Source organism: Cricetulus griseus (genome assembly GCF_003668045.3).
Source record: "Cricetulus griseus strain 17A/GY chromosome 1 unlocalized genomic scaffold, alternate assembly CriGri-PICRH-1.0 chr1_0, whole genome shotgun sequence".
In the NCBI taxonomy this organism is placed as follows: Eukaryota; Metazoa; Chordata; class Mammalia; order Rodentia; family Cricetidae; genus Cricetulus; species Cricetulus griseus.
This window is the reverse complement of record NW_023276806.1, coordinates 193,075,392-193,094,967: the sequence shown is the minus strand read 5'-3', so window position 1 is coordinate 193,094,967 and position 19,576 is coordinate 193,075,392. Positions and strand designations below refer to the sequence as shown.

Here is a 19,576-nt window from a genome sequence, read left to right as displayed (position 1 = left end):
TTTATAATGCTGCTGGCCAATTGACTAGGATTTCTTATATGCTAGCTCAGTCTTAAGTGTCAACCATAAAGACTTATCTTATCGGACACCAGCTGCAGGCACCTTCTCTTGCTGGGATCACATGGCGGCTCCATAGAGAAGAGTGCAGGAGGAAGAGCAAGAGAAAAATGGGAGACTTCCTGTTTGTCCCTTATATATGAGTCTGCCTGCTATGTCACTTCCTGCCTGTATCTTTTTACTACATTTCTCAGAATCCTCCTTGACTCCTAGTTCCACCTAACTTGCTTCTTCATTGGCCAATAGTAGTTTATTCAACAACCAATAAGATAAACATAAACAGAAGGCCATTACCCATCAAGGTTCCTCTTCCCCTCCCCTTTGGGTTAGTGTTAGTGGAAGGCTAGTACAGCATTAGGAATTTTCACCAAAGCTCAGATCAATAAAGCCACCTCACAGTGTCAGCAGAGACTAATTAAAGAGACAGAATACTTGTCCAATGGTAATTAGAAACCTCTGATGTCGACAGACTCCATTTGAGGAGCCTGGACTCTAATTTATCTGGCAATAATGAGGTGATTGTTGTTGTTATTTTGTTTGGTTTGTTTGTTCTGAGACAAAGGGCTTGCTTGTGTATCATAGGCTAACCTAGAATTTGCTCTCCTTCTACCTCAGTCTCCCAGGCGCTAGGCCTCTGGGAGTACACCACCATACTCAATAATCTTATCTCCCACTTCTCTTTCTGAAGCAGAGTTACCAAAAGGTAAATAAAAGATTTAAATAAGATCTACAGCCTTCTAATAAAAAATTATGTATGCTTTGATCAGTAGTAATAATAAACTGTCATATTAAGAACTAGAGAGATGGCTCTCTGGTTAAGAGCACCAGCTGCTCTTCCAGAAGATCCAAGTTCAATTCCCAGCACCCACATGGCAGCTCACAACTGTCTGTAACTCTTGTTCCAGGGGATCTGACACTCTCACATAGACATACATGCAGGCAAAATGCCAATGTACGTAAAAAAGACAAATAAAATTTTAAAAAGACGTGTGTAAAAATAATTAGGATCTCTTTTTTGCTTTGTTCTATTCTGGTTTGTTTGGCTTTTTTATTGGCATGTTTGTTTTCTAAAGAGATGGATGGGTAAGGAGGTGAGGTGCATTGGGGACAAGATGCAGGAGGCAAAATTGATCAAAATGTACTTTATTAAAAAAAAGTTATTTTCAAGAAAAAACTAGGAAGATCTAAAAATGAATTTTAAAAGGCATTTTCAAAATACAAAGATGTCTGTGAAATTAGAATTTTCTGGCCCAATATTAAAATAGTCATGATGAAAATAGAACAAATGAAAAAACAGAAAACCTTAGTGGGGAAGAGAGAGGGTTTGAACATAGTGTGGAGAGAACTGAGAGGAGGGGGGGGAGAAAGAGAATTAAAAAAGAAGAAAGAGAAGAAAAGCATAGGAGAGACCACAGAGGGAAAACAGGAAGGAAGAGTGAGGGGAAAAGAGACAGAGAGAAAGAAGAAAAGGCAAGAGAGAGTAGAGACAGAAGGAAAGAAAAGGGAGACAGATTGAAATGAAAGGGTAATATTAAAAATAGCCAAATGACACTTTTTAAACTAAAAAACACAAGACTAGAAAAAAAGAGTTCAGCTGCTGACACAGCAGCATGACAGAAAAGAGTTCAAGGACTGAGAGAGATAGGAATTATTCAGCCTGAACAGCAGAGAGGAAAGACACTAAATAGAGGGACTTGTGGGGTGGTTAAAATAAGGTCTATTGTCCATGTTATCAGAATCTCAGAAGCAGAGGTGAAATAAGATAGATCTGAAGGAATTCAAAGAAATTATTGCCAAAAACCTTGAAAGTTAGCAAAAAACTTAAAGCCACAATCAGAAACCTTGGCAAATCACTAAGAGGATATTAGTGCTATGCCAGATTTTAGGTACAGAAAACAATATTGAAATTGGCCAAAGGAAACGCACACCTCCCCTGTAGAAGAACAGCCTGAACCCAAGTGAGCAGGGAGAAATGGCTCCCTGCTGTCAACTGTGGAAAAGGAACCATCAGACTAAACGGCTCTGACCAGTGAAAGACCAAAACCAGTAAACAATTAGATGAAGAAAACTAAGAAACTTTTTTAAAAAGATTTATTGAATATGTATACAATGTTCTGCCTGCATGTGTCCCTGCACGCCAGAAGAGGGCACCAGATCTCAATACAGATGATTGTGAGCCACCATGTGGGTGCTAGGAACTGAACTCATGACCTCTGGAAGAGAAGTCAGTGCTCTTAACATCTGAGCCATTTCTCCAGCCCCAAAATAAGAGACTCTTGACTGCAAGATTACCTCAAAAGAACATCTCATAAACAGATTACAAAAGGAATATGACAAACAGAAGTACAGGGACGTATTGTTTTTCTAAACTATACTTGACTCTTAAGGTAAAGATTGTGTAATGAGGATGTCTGTAAAGGAAACTTTTATATATTTATATTTATATAAAAAGACCAATAACGGCAGTATGTTATGCATCAAGAGCAGCAACAGCTTTTCCAGGTTCTGCAGTCATTTGAACAAAATTGTAGAGACATCCAGCAAGCACTCTCCATCAAAAAAAAAAAAAAAGTAAAAAACAAAATCCCAGAAAAACAGCACAGTTCTGTTACTCTTGTGGAACTTGGACTTGGCACCATTATTTTTTTTAAATTAGCTTCTCAATCATCATCTGGAAGGAAACCATTCTGAGCAACATCATTAAAAACAGCTCTGATAAAGCACGGTCACTACTACTATGTATCATAAGCAGGTCCACATATGAGTGAGTACATATCATGTTTGTCTTTTTGTGATTGGGTTACCTCGCTCAGAATAGTTTCTTCTAGTTCCATCCATTTTCCTGAAAATTTCAAGATTCCATTGTTTTTTTTCTGCTGAGTAGTACTCCATTGTGTAAATGTACCACATTTTCTCTATCCATTCTTCGGTTGAGGGGCATCTAGGCTGCTTCCAGTTTCTGGCTATTACAAATAATGCTGCTATGAACATGGTTGAACAGATGTCCTTGTTATATGAATGTGCTTCTTTTGGGTATATGCCTAGGAGTGGAATTGCTGGATCTTGTGGTAGACTCATTCCCATTTTCTTGAGGAGTCGCCATACTGATTTCCACAGTGGCTGTACAAGTTGGCACTCCCACCAGCAGTGGAGGAGTGTTCCTCTTTCTCCATATCCTCTCCAGCATAAACTGTCATTGGTATTTTTGATTTTAGCCATTCTGACAGGAGTAAGATGGTATCTCAGAGTTGTTTTGATTTGCATTTCCCTGATGGCTAAGGATGTTGAACACTTTCTTATGTGTCTTTCAGCCATTTTAGATTCCTCTATTGAGAATTGTCTATTTAGTTCTGTACCCCATTTTTTAATTGGATTGTTTGGTGTTTTGGAGACTAGCTTCTTGAGTTCTTTGTATATTTTGGAGATCAGCCCTCTGTCAGATGTGGGGTTGGTGAATATCTTTTCCCAGTCTGTGGGCTGTCGTTTTGTCTTGCTGACTGTGTCCTTTGCCTTACAGAAGCTTCTCAGTTTCAAGAGATCCCATTTTTTAATTGTTGATCTCAGTGTCGGTGCTACTGGTGTAATGTTCAGGAAGCAGTCTCCTGTACCGATTAATTCAAGGGTATTTCCCACTTTATCTTCTAGTAGGTTCAGTGTGGCTGGGTTTATGTTGAGGTCTTTGATCCATTTTTACTTAAGTTTTGTGCAGGGTGAAAGGCTTGGGTCTATCTGTAGTCTTCTACATGTCCACATCCAGTTATGCCAGCACTATTTGTTGAAGATGTTCTCTTTGTTCCAGCATATATATTTGGATTGTTTGTCAAAAATCGGGTGTTGGTAGGTGTGTGGGTTAATATCAGGGTTTTCAACTCTATTCCATTGGTCTACCTGTCTATTTTTGTGCCAATACCAAGCTGTTTTCAGGATTATAGCTCTGTAATAGAGCTTAAAGTTAGGGATGGTAATGCCTCCAGAAGTTCCTCTATTGTACAGGGTTGTTTTGACTCTCCTGGGTCTTTTGTTTCTCCATATAAAGTTGAGAATTGTTCTTTCAAGGTCAGTGAAAAAATGAGTTGGGATTTTGATGGGGATCGCATTGAATCTGTAGATTGCTTTTGGCAAGATTGCCATTTTTACTATGTTGATCCTGCCTATCCAAGAGCATGGGAGATCTTTCCATTTTCTGATATCTTCTTTAATTTCTTTCTTTAGAGACTCAAAATTCTTAGGGTACAGGTCTTTCACTTTTTTGGTTAGTGTTACTCCAAAGTATTTTATGTTATTTGTGGCAATTGTAAAGAGTGATGCTTCTCTGATTTCTTTCTCCACCAATGTGTCCTCCGTATATAGTAGGGCTACAGTTTTTTGTTGTTTTTTTTTTTTTTGAGTTAATCTTGTATCCTGCCACTTTGCTGAAGGTGTTTATCAGCTGTAGGAGTTCCCTGGTTGATTTTTTCGGGTCACTTATGTAGACGATCATATCATCTGCAAATAGTGAGAGTTTGACTTCTTCTTTTCCGATTTGTATTCCCTTGATCGCCTATTGTTGTCTTATTGCTCTAGCTAGAACTTCAAGGAGGTATGGAGAGAGTGGACAGCCTTGTCTTGTCCCCGATTTTATAGGAATTGGATAGAGTTTCCTCCATTAATTTGATGTTGGCTGTTGGCTTGCTGTATATTGCTTTTATTATGTTGAGGTATGTTCCTGTTATCCCTGATTTCTCCAGGACCTTTATCATGAAGGGATGTTGGATTTTGTCAAAGGCTTTTTCGGCATCTAGTGAGATGATCATGTGATTTTTTTCCCTCAGTCTGTTTATATGGTGGATTACATTGATGGATTTTCGTATGTTGAACCATCCTTGCATCCCTGGGATGAAGCCTACTTGATCGGGATGGATGATTTCTCTGATGTGTTCTTGGATTCAATTTGCCAATATTTTATTGAGAATTTTTGCATCAATGTTCATGAGGGATATTGGTCTGTAGTTCTCTTTCTTAGTTGTGTCTTTGTGTGGCTTGGGTATCAAGGTTATTGTGGCCTCATAAAAAGAGTTTGGTAATGACCCTTCTGCTTCTATTGTGTGGAATACTTTGAGGAGAATTGGTATTAGCTGTACTTTGAATTTCTGGTAGAATTCTGCACTGAAGCCATCTGGCCCTGGGCTTTTTTTGGATGGGAGACTTCTAATGACTGCTTCAGTTTCATTAGAGGTTATAGGTCTATTTAAGTTCCTTATCTGTTCTTGATTTAATTTTGGAAAGTGAAATCTGTCCAGAAAATTGTCCATTTCCTTTAGATTTTCAAATTTTGAGGAATATAGGTTTTCAAAGTATGACCTGATGATTCTCTGGATTTCCTCTGTGTCTGTTGTTATGACCCCCTTTTCATTCCTGATTTTATTAATTTGCATGTTCACTCTTTGTTGTTTGGTAAGTTTGGATAAAGGTTTGTCTATCTTGTTGATTTTCTCGAAGAACCAACTTTTTGTTATATTGATTCTTTGTATTGTTCTCCTAGTTTCCATTTTATTGATTTCAGCCCTCAATTTGATTATTTCCTGGCTTCTGCTCCTCCGGGATGTATTGACTTCTTTGTTTTCTAAACTTTCAGTTGTGTTGTTAATTCTCTAGTGTGATTATTCTCCTGTTTCTTCATGGGGGCATTTAGCGCTATGAACTTTCCTCTTAGCACTGCTTTCAGAGTATCCCATAGGTTTGGATATGTTGTGTCCGCATTCTCATTGAATTCTAGGAAATCTTTAATTTAGTTTTTTTTTATTTCTTCCTGGACCCATGAATTGTGCAATTGGGTGTTACTTAATTTCCATGAGTTTGTAGGTTTTCTGTAGTTCTTGTTGTTGTTGAATTCTAATTTTAAAGTATGGTGGTCTGATAAGACACAGAGGGTTATTTCAATTTTTTGAACTTGTTGAGATTTGCTATGTTGCCTAGTATGTGGTCGATTTTAGAGAAGGTTCCATGTGGCGCTGAGGAGAAGGTAAGTTGTTTTATATTTGGGTGGAATGTTCTATAGATATCTGTTAAGTCCAATTGCGCCATAACTTCTATTAGTTCTTTTGTTTCTTTGTTAAGTTTCTGTCTGGTGTTCCTGTCCAGTGTTGAAATCTCCCACTATAAGTGTGTGCGGTTTTATGTGTGATTTGAGTTTTAGTAAAGTTTCTTTTACAAACGTGGATGCCTTTGTATTTGGGGCATAAATGTTCAGAATTGAGACTTCAACCTGATGGATTTCTCCTGTGATGAGTAGGCAATGACCTTCTTCATCTCTTTTGACTGATTTTAGTTTAAAGTCCAATTTATTGGATATTAGGATTGCTACCCCCACTTGTTCCTTGGGTCCATTTGATTGGAAGATCTTTCCCCAACCTTTAATTCCCCAACCGTCTGTCTTTGAGGTTGAGGTGAGTTTCTTGTGCAGAAGGAAGCATTCTGTCTTCTTATCCATTCTGCTAATCTGTGTCTTTTTATAGGGGAGTTAAGACCATTAATGTTGATGGATATTAATGACCATTGATTATTGTTCATTCTTGTTTGTTTTTGATTTGGTGATGGTGGCAAGATTATGTGTGGGATTCTATCCCTTTTTTCTTTTGACTGTTGGTAAGTTGGGATTATCTATTGCCTATGTTTTTCTGGTTGTAGTTAACTTCCCTGGGTTGCAGTTTACCTTCCAGTACTTTCTGTAGGGCTGGATTGGTGGATATGTATTGTTTAAATCTAGTTTTGTCATGGAATATCTTGTTTTCTCCATCTATATTGATTGAAAGCTTTGCTGGGTATAGTAGTCTGGGCCAGCATCCATGGTCTCTTAGTGTAGGTAGAATATCTATCCAGGACCTTCTGACTTTCAGAGTTTCCAAGGAAAAGTCAGGTGTGATTCTGATAGGTTTGCCTTTATAGGTTACTTGACCTTTTTCCTTTGCTGCTCTTAATATTTTCTCTTTGTTGTGTATGCTTGGTGTTTTGATTATTATGTGGCGAGGTGACTTTTTTTTTTGTTTCAGTCTATTTGGTGTTCTGTAGGCTTCTTGTATTTTCATTGGTATGTCTTTCTTTAGGTTGGGAAAGTTTTCTTCTATGATTTTGTTGAATATGTTTTCTGCGCCTTTGAGTTGGATTTCTTCACCTTCTTCTATGCCTATTATTCTTAGGTTTGGTCTTTTCACGGTATCCCATATTTCCTGGATATTTTATGTTAGGGATTTGTTGGACTTAAGATTTTCTTTGGTTGATGAATCTATCTCCGCTAGTGTGTCTTCAACTCCTGAGATTCTCTCTTCCATCTCTTGTATTCTGTTGGTTATACTTACATCTGTAGTTCCTGATCATTTACCCAGCTTTTCTATTTCCAGCATTCCCTCAGATTGTGCTTTCTTTATTGTCTCTTTCAGTTTTTAGGTCTTTAACTATTTCCTTGAGAGATTTGTTGATATCTTGTATTTTTTGGTTTGTTTTGTCTTCAATTTCTTTAAGGGATTTTCTCATGTCCTCTTTGAGGTCTTCTATCATTTTCCTGAAGATGTTTTTAAGGTCATTCTCTTCTGGTTCATCTGCATTGTGATGTTGAGGTCTTAGTGGTGTATGGTTCCTAGCCTCCTGTGGTGTCATATTGGGTTTTCTGTTGTTGGATGTGCTTTTACCTTGTCCTCTTCTCATCCTTTCTTCTGGTGGGTGTGGCAAGTGTTTCTTGTTCTCCTAGTGGGTGTGGGACCACGGTTCCCTTCTAGTAGATGCAAACAGATCCAATACTCTGATGTCGGTCCTCTTCTCATGGATGGAGGTGTCACTGTTACCCGGGTGTTGGCAGTGTTCGGGCATGCCGGGTCCCACTGGTCTGGCAGTTGGAGGCAGAGCTGTCACAGGGCCAGCTGTTGCTGCCGAACTCCGTATGGCACGCAGGTCACTTGAGTCAGATAACTCTGAGCAGTGACGACAAGCAGGAGTCGGAAACAGCCCCTGGCCTACCTGGCTGGTCGATGGAGGCCGAGCTGCCTCTGAGTGTTCATTGTTCAGAACCCGCCTCTGCCGAACTGGGTCCAGCACGCAGGTCGCTTGCCTCAGATGACTCTGAGCATGTAAAGGAAACTTTTAAGGCAGTTATAAATGCGAGATAGTAAAGAGAGACACAAAGGGAGGAGGAAGGTTCTGAGTTTCCCTCAAGCTAGGAAGACAGCGCTGGACCAGAGCTACACAATGATACCCTGCATACGCAGTACATGCAAGCCTTTCAAAAAGCTATTAAAAAAGGTGCATTGAAAACACTGCAGGTGGCTGAGTATGGTATCAGTTTTTAGTTCAAAGGATTTTTTTCCCATGAATTTACATCATTCCCAACCCTCCCCAGTCCAACTCCTCCCCACGCCACTCCCTCTTAAATTCAAGACCTCATTTAATCATTGTTACATGTTCGTGTGTATGTATGTAAGGAAACTAAATTGATAATTTTAACCACCCCCAAAGGGATCTCATGGGTCATATGATTTCACAGTACAATTTCATAAAACATTTAAAGAATAATTGACACTAGTTCTATACGATGTCTTCCAGAGAATGAGAAAACAGTCTGTAGTTCATTTTATGAAGTTCCTATAGGCATGATACTAAAACCAGCCAAAGAGAAAACAAAAATGGAAAATCAACAAATTCTGTCCCATTAATTCTGTTAGCAAATAGAATTCGTGCTAAATTTCAAAAGAATTATGATTTACCTCTTGGCAGTGGGTCTTATTTCAGAAATTCAAGAATGACTCAATATTCTTTAAGATAAAGAAGAAAACCCATATTACACTATTAATTGTCACAGACACTTGTCAATATTTATGATTAAAAAACCAGCTGTCAGAAAAGAAGGAATGGAGGGCCTCATGCAACTTAATGGAGCCTACTCTTAACTTACTCTCCTCGCCTCTGTGCCAGGGTGAAAAACATATCTATGGGAAGAAAGGAAGAACATGGCACCTGCTCCTCACAGTGCTATTCTCTACATAGAGTATCTCAAGGAACTGGTTCTTCAAAATAAGAAAGTCCTTTTAGGTCTCAGAATATAAGACAGCCATATAAACATAATTATATTTCTATCTATAAGAAGTAAACATGTGACCTCCAAATTTACACAGAGAGAGAGAGAGAGAGAGAGAGAGAGAGAGAGAGAGAGAGAGAGTGAGAGAGAGAGAGAGATCTTGGAGCTGAAAATAACAAGAACGTTGAAAACAAAATGTAATGTAAATGAATTGGAAAATATAAACATGTTTATGGACTGGAAAACTCAAGATAACTCAACTCTTCCCATAGATACACAGATTCAACACAATGCCCTTCAAAGTCTCCATAGAATTGTTATAGACATAATTAAGGCTAATCTAAAATTTGTACACAAAACATTACATGTCAAAATCAGTTTGGCAAAAGGAATTGGCCTGTTGATGACCAACAGTACAATATAGTATTGGAGGGTGAGAAGACACGTCTGTGGAACTGAGTACATTCACACAAATAGGATGAACTGCTTTTTAAAAAGCAAACAAAAATGCTTAAATCCATCACTTATACATAGATTAATTCAAAATGGAGCATGAACTCCACATAAAACTACAAAACTTCTAGAAAAACATAGAAAATCCTCAAATCTAAGGCTAAGCTAAGATTTCTTAGACTTAATACCAAAAATATGATTCATAAAAGAGCAAAAAGTAAGTTGGACTTAAAATGATGTTTGCTTTGCAAAAGGCCTGAATAAAAAGAAGCCAGGCATGGTAATGCCTACCTGTAATCCCAACATTTGGGAGGGTAAAGCAGGAGGATTGCTGTGAGTAAAAGATCAGCCTGGGCTATACAATAATTCTGTCTCCAAAACACAAAGCAATACAAAAGCTCATTAAAAACACTACCATCAAGGCTAAAGAGATGGTTAAGAGCACTGGCTGGTCTTCCAGAGGACCAGGTCCAATTCCCAGCAGTCACATGGCAGCTCACAACTATCTGTAATTAAAGTTCCAATGGACTGCATGCTCTCTTCTAGCTTCTGAGACACCATACATAGAAGTGTGTACAAACAAGTGCAGGCAAAGCCAGGCGTTGGTGACACACTCCTTTAATCCCAGCACTCAGGAGGCAGAGGCAGGCGGATCTCTGTGAGTTCAAGGCCAGCCTGGTCTACAAAAGCAAGTGCCAGGATAGGCTCCAAAGTCACACAGAGAAACCCTGTCTCAAAAACCAAAACAAAACAAAACAAACAAAAACAACAACAAAAAAAAAAAAAACAAGTGCAGGCAAAACACCCATACACATATAATTTTAAAAAGAAAAACTTAAGTACTGTAAGATAGGAGAAATTACTTGGAAACCACACCAACAAAATAGGAACTTAATTAATTAAGAACCCTCCATAGCTAGAGAGATGGTTCATCAGCAAAGGGCTCACAGGCAAGGGTAAAGACCTGAGTTCAGTTCCCAGCACTGGAGTAAAAAGCTGGGTAGTTGCTGCATGCCTGTAGTACTAATTAGTACTAATTAGTGCTGGAGAGGGAAAGACAGGAGAATGCCTGTGGCTTGCTGTATAATTAAAGTACTCTAATAGAATAAATGCAGTGCCTTTTTATTAAACTACTCTAGTAGAATAAATGCAGTGCCTTTTTATAACAACGTGAAATCCTAGAGACCCTCTATGTCTATAAGAAGGTGAGTCCTAGAGTGATCCTAACTTTCAGAGTCCTTGTCTTTAAAAGAAAAAAGAAAAAAAAAAGATAGAAAGCAACTGAGGAAGATACCTAATGTCATCTTCTAGCCCCCATATGGATGTATACAAATTCATGTACATTCCATACCGTGTACACTCATGAACACGAATACACACGTCTACATACATAGACAGAGAGAGAGAGAGAGAGAGAGAGAGAGAGAGAGAGAGAGAGAGAGAATCCTCAAATTCAACAGTCAGAAAAAATATTTCAAGGTTAAAAGGAAGGCTCAGCGGTTAACAGCATGAACTGTTCTTGCAAATGACCTGTTTGTTCCCAGCTTACCACCACCTGTAATTCCAGCTCCAAGGGAATCTGTCACCCTGGTCTGGCCTCCACAGGCAGCTGCACCCACGGGCACACAATCCCACACAAACACACAGGCAAACGTGTAATTTAAAATACATCTTCAGGAAAAAGAAAAATGTCATTAGAAAATGGGCAACATAAAGAGGCATTGAACTAAGCAATACACTGGTGATAGACAACCACAAGAAGTATTAGCATCAGCAACGAAAGTTAATACACAGTAAGCTGTCGCCACACGCATAGCAGAATAGCTAGACACAAGCATGGGACAACAAGGACACCATCTGCCGGTGAGGATGCAGACTCTGCATTATTTATGTATCACTGTTGGGAACATAAAATGGGGTAAGTACTCTAAAAATAATCGATAGTTTCTTCACTGAGTATCTCGTGGCTGGGCATGACAGCACAAACCTGTAACCCTAAGTCCTTGAAGAGGGAAGAGTTCAGAGAACTGGAAGTTCAAGGCCACCCCAGAAGCATAAAAAGAGTCTCTCTCAAAAATAAAACAGAAAAATAAATATATAACTACCATATAACTGGCAACTGCTTTCCTGGAATTTAATCCCAGTGAAAAGAAAACAAGTTCACACAAAATTTTGCACACAAATGTTTATTCGGCTTTAATTGCAATACCCATAAACTGGAAAGGATCCACGGATCTGATAAATCATTAAACTGTAGTATATAGCCATGCCACTAACTACTACTCAAAACAATGATAAAAATGGGCAGAGGAGAAACAGAACAACAGTGAACTCCCCCCCAAAAAAAGAATTATACTGGGTGGATAGAAAAAATAATTCCAAAAGGTTGCACACTGTGTGGTTACATTTACATAACAGTCTTGAAATAATAAAATGATATAGTTTGGAAGACAAGTTAATGTTTTCCAGGAGTTAAAGAGAAGTCAAGACAGGAGAGGTGGGTGCTGTAGAGACAACATGAGGGCATGGTTCTGTATCTTGTCCACACCAGTGGCAGTATGTTCACTGTGCGGCTTCACCGTGACTTTACAGACTGTCACATCCAGAGGGATCAGGTAAAGGGTATATGCAATCTATCTCATTATTTCTTCCAAGTGCGCATGATGCTACAATTACTTCATAACTTAGAAGTTTAATAAAAGAATAGCTAAAATTCCCAGTTAAATAGAATTCTAAAGAAAAATAGATTGTAAGTAGCTACAAGTAATGATTTAAAAATCTTCCTCTCTTGAGGGAATGTCTATCTCTCAAACTCTCAAACTGACTCCTTACTGGTTTCCTAAAAAATCTTATACCAAGTACAATGCATCCAGTCTAGTGGAATAAACTACGTTTTATTGGCAAGGTATAGACCGGATGTATAAAGTCAATGAGTCCTGAAGAAGATACCAGATAACCACATCCTCTGGACATCTAGAACAGGATTGGAGTAGAGCCAAACACTTAGAACCAGAGATAAAGATGTAGCTCATCTTCATAAAGAATGAGGATAAAGTCCTAAGGGCCAGTGAGCTCACCCGAGGGAAAATATACAATCTGCATTATGACAGTATACCTAGGACCACAAAGTAGATACACCCAAGGCAAGAACTCATACATTTCATTTCTTTTCTAGATTTATTCCAACTACTTGCATAAATATAAGAAGATACAGCATGCCTTGGACAACAACCAAAAGTCTCCCTTCTAAAACCCAAAGGAATCTTGTGGCAAATACCTCAGAATGGCTCCGGTCTGTGCCCCAGGGCTCACTTGAAAGTTTATCACCCCTCTGCAGTTTTCAGAAGAGGAAAATGCATTCTGAAGTCTGGACCAGAGACACTGAAGATGCGATGCTTCCCAGCAGCAAAGAGGAGACTGTTCCCTCACATTCTAAAACAGATACTGATATTGTCCAAGGCAACAGTCTTCAGCCTGAAGAATCCAGCCTGAAGAGCTCTGAGCAGATAGTTCCTGATCTGACTAAAAGCAACGAGAAGCCAAATGAGAGTGATGGCTCGCGCACCTTCCACCTAAGTTCCAGGACAACAGTTAACCAAGCTGAAAGTGACTGAGAACTGTGGCTGATGGAGATGTGCTGACACAGCAAAAATCAGCCACCCCCCCCCTTCCCTGGCCCTCCCTCCCCTCTACACATGTATGTGTGGGTACCCAACTACAGATTTTACATAGCCCATCTTCCTTAAAGGAAACATCTTTCAGAGATTTTAAAACTCCAGAGGAAATATAGAAAAGTTAAAAAACACATATATTTAATTTGTATCAACATGGGGAAAAAGCTTGAAACTTTTGATTTCTTCCAAAATTATGCATGTATATAACACCAAAAAACTAAAACTTCAAGAAAGACATGCTATTAATGATTTTAGTCGCTTTGATGAATGAATTAGCAGCCACCATCATTTCTTGAGTCTCTTTTATATAGTTGGTGTGCTAGAAAAAGCACAGGAGAAATAAACAATATTTCTCCCTATAGAAGAATATCCTAGAATTGTTCCTGTGAGCACACATGCTAGCTGGGCATATACACTAGTAATCCCAGCACTTGGGAGGGAGGTAGAGGCAGGAGGACCAGAGATTCAAGGCAAGCCTGGGCAACATTTAAAAATAGCAACATAAATACTAATAATAACTGAATAAGAACATATAGTAAAGCACTAATTTGTGTACTTCCAATTGATGAGATAGCACATGTTAAAAGATGCTAATTGCACAAACCAAAGGTGGAACCCAATTACATGGAAATATATTATGGTTTTGAAGCCATTCTACCTCTCATAATTAAGCAAAGTTGTAAAAGATTAGAAGTCCCATTTCTCCTAGAGTCAGTGAGTGCCCGCCTCTAGTCCTTCATTCAAATGGATACTTCAAAAGCAAGTCCTACACTTCACGTTTGTCATAAGGTGGTCAATAGTTAGCCATGGGGGGCAGGGATGCAATCCCATCTGCTTAGGAGCCTGACTCAGGAAGATCACAAGTTCAAGGCTTGCCTGGGCTACAACCTGAGTTCAAGAGCAGTCTCAGCAACCTAATGAAATCCTCCATCCAACGGAAAGACTAAAACAAAGAGGAGGGAAAGTGGGGGTGTAGCTCTGTGACAGATAACTACATGGGGAGGCCCTAGTTCACATCCAAGTTTCCCACAAAAATAAAACTACAGTGAGTACAAGGAGGGATTCCCGAAGCCCAGGCAAAGGAGTAAGGGTAACAAGTGTGCCAGTGAAGACGAAGGCCGGTGAGTGAGAAAACTGCAAGCCCGGGTCTACAGAGGCACAGTAGATACACGTCACGGGTCTAAGCGACATAAGCAGGCTCTGCAATCAGTGTTTCTAGTAGATGAAAAGACGTAAGAGCTCACTGCAATGTTCAGAGAAGAAATGTTATTTATAGGGGATTTTGACCATAAATTTCCTCAATCCTTGCACATGGTAGGAAACAATTGTTTTTCCTCAGGAAGAAGGACTGGATTTGGGGGTAGCTATTGGGGTTCTCTGAGAAGTCCCTAATCTCTTTACTAGGAATTCTTCCCTTGGTAACTTGACACCATGGTAGAGTACAGGCTCTCAAAAGTCTTGCCCTTGTTCTCATAAATCAGGGAAAACTAAACTTCATGAAAATCTAAAAATTTAAATTGACATTTGTTCTTTGAAACTTCAGTTATATGAAAGTTTGAGACTACAAACTTAATATCTTTGTGAGAATAACCAAAGTAACAAACTGGTTTCTTGGAAGACTGAGGTGTGCAGAAGAATTTCCTTAATTATTTACCATCCTTGCCCTTTAATCCCCCCGCCTTGTGTCATGTTTTGAATGTCTTATTGCATTATTTACTGTTTTGTGTTGGGGGGGGGAGTGTGAATCTCATGCACCATTAGGTCATGTATGCCATGGTACACATTGAGGTCAGAAGACAGTGTGTTCTCCTACCATGTAGCTACAGGGACAGAACTCAGGTGGTCAGGCTTGGCAGCCAGTGCCTATACCCACTGAGCCATCTTAAAACCCTTCCCCTTATCTCTTATTTGCTACAAATACCTGACATGTAGAGTGCAAGAATATATGTAAATCGTTTTCACTCTGTTTTTCATGGTATAGTATTTAAATTCTAAGTATGCCGCTCTTCCATAAAGGTCATTCATTCTGTCTGATCTTATGATGTAAACCTTCCAGAACAATTGGAAAGCCTCTACTTTTCCTTGAAGATTAAACTCAAATGTTCCCTTCTCTGGAAAAACTCCATCAGATCTCCCAGGAATTTATAGTAAGTAGATTAATTTGCCAAGACTTTGAGTGGAATAAGTAGGCAGTGTGAGTAAGGATGAGTAATACAGAGAGCTGTAAACACTAAGAAAGGAACAGCTCAGAATTTAAAAGACACTAACGAATGCCGAGCTCACCCATCAGCTAGGTACAAGTGAGGCTTTTCTCCATTTAGGATGATGCTGGCTGTGGGTCTGTCATATATAGGCTTATCATGTTGAGCTGTGTTCCAGTCCTACTGTCTCTAGGACTTTTATCATGAAGACATGTTGGAGCTGGTCAAATACCTTTTCTGCACCTACTGAGAAGATCATATGATTTTTGTCTTTAAGTCCAATTATTTGACTTAATACATTTATTGATTTACATATTATTTTCTTTCCTTTAATTCCTACTCAGATTTTTATTATTTTTTCCATCTACTGGATTTGGAGCTGGTTTGTTCTTGTTTTTCCAAATTCTTGAGATGAATCAAGTCATTTATTTGTGTTTTTTCTGATTTTTTAGTGTAGGTTCTTAGAGCTGTAATTTTTTCCTGTTAAGACTGCTTGTAAAGTGTCCCAGAGGTTCTGTGTGTTATATTTTCATTTCATTCTGGGAATTTTACATTTTTCTTTGTGGATTTCTTCTTTGATCTATTAATCACTTGGTAGTATGTTATTTTAATTGCCATGAGTTTGTGTAATTACCAGGATTCACTTGCTATTGCTGTTAAGCTTTGTTGCATTGTGGTTACATATTATACTCAGGGTTATTTTTCAGTTACTCTGATTTTCATAAGATTTTTTGTTTGTTCTGTTGTGGGTAAAGCCTCCAAAATCATGAATGAAAATTATATTTTCCTTCTTACAGGTTTATTTTTTCAAAGGTACTTTGCCAAAGCAATAAAAGACTCATTAGTGCATGCCAAGTATTCAAGGCCTGTAGGCAGAAGATGGATGCCCCAGTGTTGCAGAAGACCTTTGGGTGACTGTCCAGGCAGCCAGCTGTTTCTGTCACCTCCCACATTTTTTAAAAGTTGCTTGCTTGCACTTCCTGCTTACTCGGTTATTTCCTTCTCGTGCTTCTAAGGGAGTTGAAGACTAGATAGTTATAGTTTTCCTTGCTTACCAGACTCAGAAAAGAAACTCACTACAGAGATGTAAAGTTCGAAAGGTTGAGAGACATTAAGAGATAATTTGATAATGCAATTAGAATAGAAAGTGAATTAGGTACAACCTTTTGGACTCATCAAGACAGGATAGATAATGGAGTATTTTCTCGGAATTTGTCAAGCACAAATGAACTACATTGCTGATGTATTGTCTGTATATATTATATATAGTTATTGTACCTATTGTATGTAGTTTTTCTTATATTAGACAAAAAGGGGAAACATGGTGATACTTTGTTTATGAACTAACAAATAAAGCTTGCCTGAAGATCAGAGTGCAAAGCTAGCCACACTAGTCACCCATACTGGCCAGGCAGTGGTAGCACACACCTTTAATCCCAGCAGCCACACTAGTTAGCCACAGAGGCCAGGTGGTGGTGGTGCATGCCTTCAATACCAGCACTAGATAGGAATATAAGAGGGGAGAAGATAGGAGCTCAGGCAGTCTTCAGTCACACTGAGGACAGGATCCCCCCCCCCCACACACACACACACTTTGGTCTGAGCCTTACTAGAGGTAAGAACTCTCTAGTGGCTGGCTGCTTTGCTTTTCTGATCTTCAGCTTGAACCCCAATATCTGCCTCTGGGTTTTTATTATTCATGCTACAAACACACCTAATATACAAAAGTAAATTACCATAAGCACCTAGCAATGAACATTTAGAATTTGAAGGTAAAAATCACAAGATCATTAATAGGTGCAAATCTAGCAAAACATCAAAATATACATGAAGAAAAAATGTAAAAACTTGGAGAGATCAGAGAGTTAAATAAATGGAGCTATATTTTATGTTCATGGCTAGGAAGGCCCAGTACTGTTAAGATGTTAGCTCTTCACGACTTGATCCATGAGTCAGTCTTAGGACTGTAGCACATTACTTTGTGGACATCAACAAGCTGGGTATGGAGCTTGTATGGAAACAGCCCACACAATTTTTCAAGAGACCCAAGTCAGGGGACTGACATTAATTGACTTCAAGATTCTATAGCTATAATGATTAATACTGGGAAATGAATCAACAGGCCAGTGGGACAAAATAGTCCAGAAAACTTCTGGAAAAAGAACCAAATCAGCTCATTAGAGCAAAGACAGTTCTCTGCATGGCTGGGCTAGAGCAACTGAACACCCATATACAAAACAACAAACAAAATGGAATCCAGACACAGGCCTCACACCACAAAAATTAACTCTTAAGTGGATCATTGACCAAATTCAGATCTATTAAACACTAGAAGACAATATAGGAGAAAGCCTAGATGACCCTGTGATCAGGATTACATATAGGTTCATCTCAATTTTGCTATGAACCTAAAATTTTAGAATTTTTTTCAGAAATTTAAAAAGTAGGAAGAGATCCACTCCTAGAATGGATAGTTTCCTTACTTGTTCCCGATTTAACAACAACAACAAATAAAGTAAATATTTTTAGAAGAACTAAAGTCTCCCGAAGTTGTCCCCAAAATATATTCTAGGGTCCAGTGAGAGGGCTCAGCTAGTAAAGGAGCTTCCTTCCAGGCCTCATGACCTAAGGTGAATCTCTGGAACCCACAAGGAGGGAGAGAGTAACTCCTGCAAGGTGTCCTCTGACTTCCATAGTCTTGGTGTGTGTGTGTGTGTGTGTGTGTGTGTGTATGATGGTGTGAGTGTGTGTGTAAATGTGTGTGCGAGTGTGTGTGTATGTATATGATGGTGTGTGTGTGAGTGTGTGTGTGAGTGAGTGTGTGTGTGTGTATGGTGGTGTGTGTGAGTGTGTGTGAGTGTGTGTGTGTGTGTATGGTGAGTGTGTGTGTGTGTGTCTGTATATGATGGTGTGTGAGTGTGTGTATGTGTATGATGGTGTGTGTGTGTGTGTGTGTGCGAGTGTGTATGTATGCATATGATGGTGTGTGTGAGTGTGTGTGTGTGATGGTGTGTGTGAGTGTGTGTGTATATGATGGTGTGTATGTGTGTGAGTGTGTGTGAGTGTGCATGTGTATGTGTATGATGGTGTGTGTGAGTGTGTGAGTGTGTGTGTGTGTATATGTATGATGGTGTGTGTGTGTGATGGTGTGTGTGTGTATACTCCCCCCCACTCACAATAAATAAACAAAACAAATGGAAAGATGTACATTCCAGAAAAGTTACAGAGTCCGCATAGTAACAGCAAGGGTGTATGCCACCATGACTGCCCCCCCCTCCTTCAGTCCCTCCCTAAGTGACAGAGGCAAGGTGTGCACCTGGCTTCGATGGCTTGTGGCTGACTTTGCTTTCTGAATCCTCAGACAAGCTTTAATAAATCATAATACCTCACCACACCCAACTATAGTACAAAGGCTCTTCCCCAGCATTGGCAGGCAAGAATACCGGAGCCAGCTACCTTCTTCACAAGGTAGACTTTCCATGTGCGAACTACCAAGCTGAAAAGACCAGACTACTGCCTCACCAGCACCTGCCTACTCTAACAACCGCCATGTCAAGAGAAGCAACACTGTCCCTAAGTGCAGCTCCACAGAAGTAGTTCAGATACTAGGTCTCAGGAAAAGCGTACCTTAAGAGCAAAGAACTCTGAAACTCTCCCCAAGTAAACTTGTTTAACAGAGTGTGGACAAGTTCAAGGACAAAAATAATGCTTAAGCAATGGAGGCTTTGGCAGCCAGAGGCTAGTTGCTTATTAAAAGCTAAAAGCTTAATCATGGAGCGGGTAGGCAGATTATCAGAAAACCAGTGAGCAACCAAGCAAGCTAGCCCTGCTGGAATGAAAACAAAGGGAAAAGGAGAAGGAGCCAGACATGGTCTGTAATCCCAGCTCCTGGGAACCAAAGGCGGGAGGATTTCTGAGGGTTGGAGGCCAGCCTGAGCTACATGGTAAGACCCTGCGTCACAACAAAAGACAGGAAGAAACATGGGACCTGGGCGGGGTTGACTTTGACTTGCAGTTGAAAATGGCAAAATGGTTGCACATTTATTTTTTTCTTCCCAAAACCTCACTAAAATGTCACTTTCTTTTAAAAGCAAAAGGCTAAAAGGACAATGGGAAGGAGGCCAGCTTTGAACTTCCCAACAATAGGG

The 19,576-nt window shown here is 39.4% G+C and overlaps 1 protein-coding gene across 11 annotated transcripts in view; it reads left to right on the top strand.

Annotated features, from left to right (window-relative positions):
• Positions 1-15,350, top strand: part of Agbl3 (ATP/GTP binding protein like 3) — an 88,028-nt gene extending 72,678 nt beyond the window's left edge. For 10 of the 11 annotated variants that reach the window (XM_027391432.2, XM_027391431.2, XM_027391433.2 and 7 more), the window contains one exon: positions 12,729-15,350. In XM_027391432.2, coding sequence (XP_027247233.1) covers positions 12,729-13,167 — 439 coding nt within the window. In that variant the 3' untranslated portion in view covers positions 13,168-15,350. The remainder of the gene's footprint in view (positions 1-12,728) is intronic. The other variant, XM_027391439.2, reaches the window with a different exon arrangement.
• Positions 15,351-19,576: the final 4,226 nt, after the last annotated feature.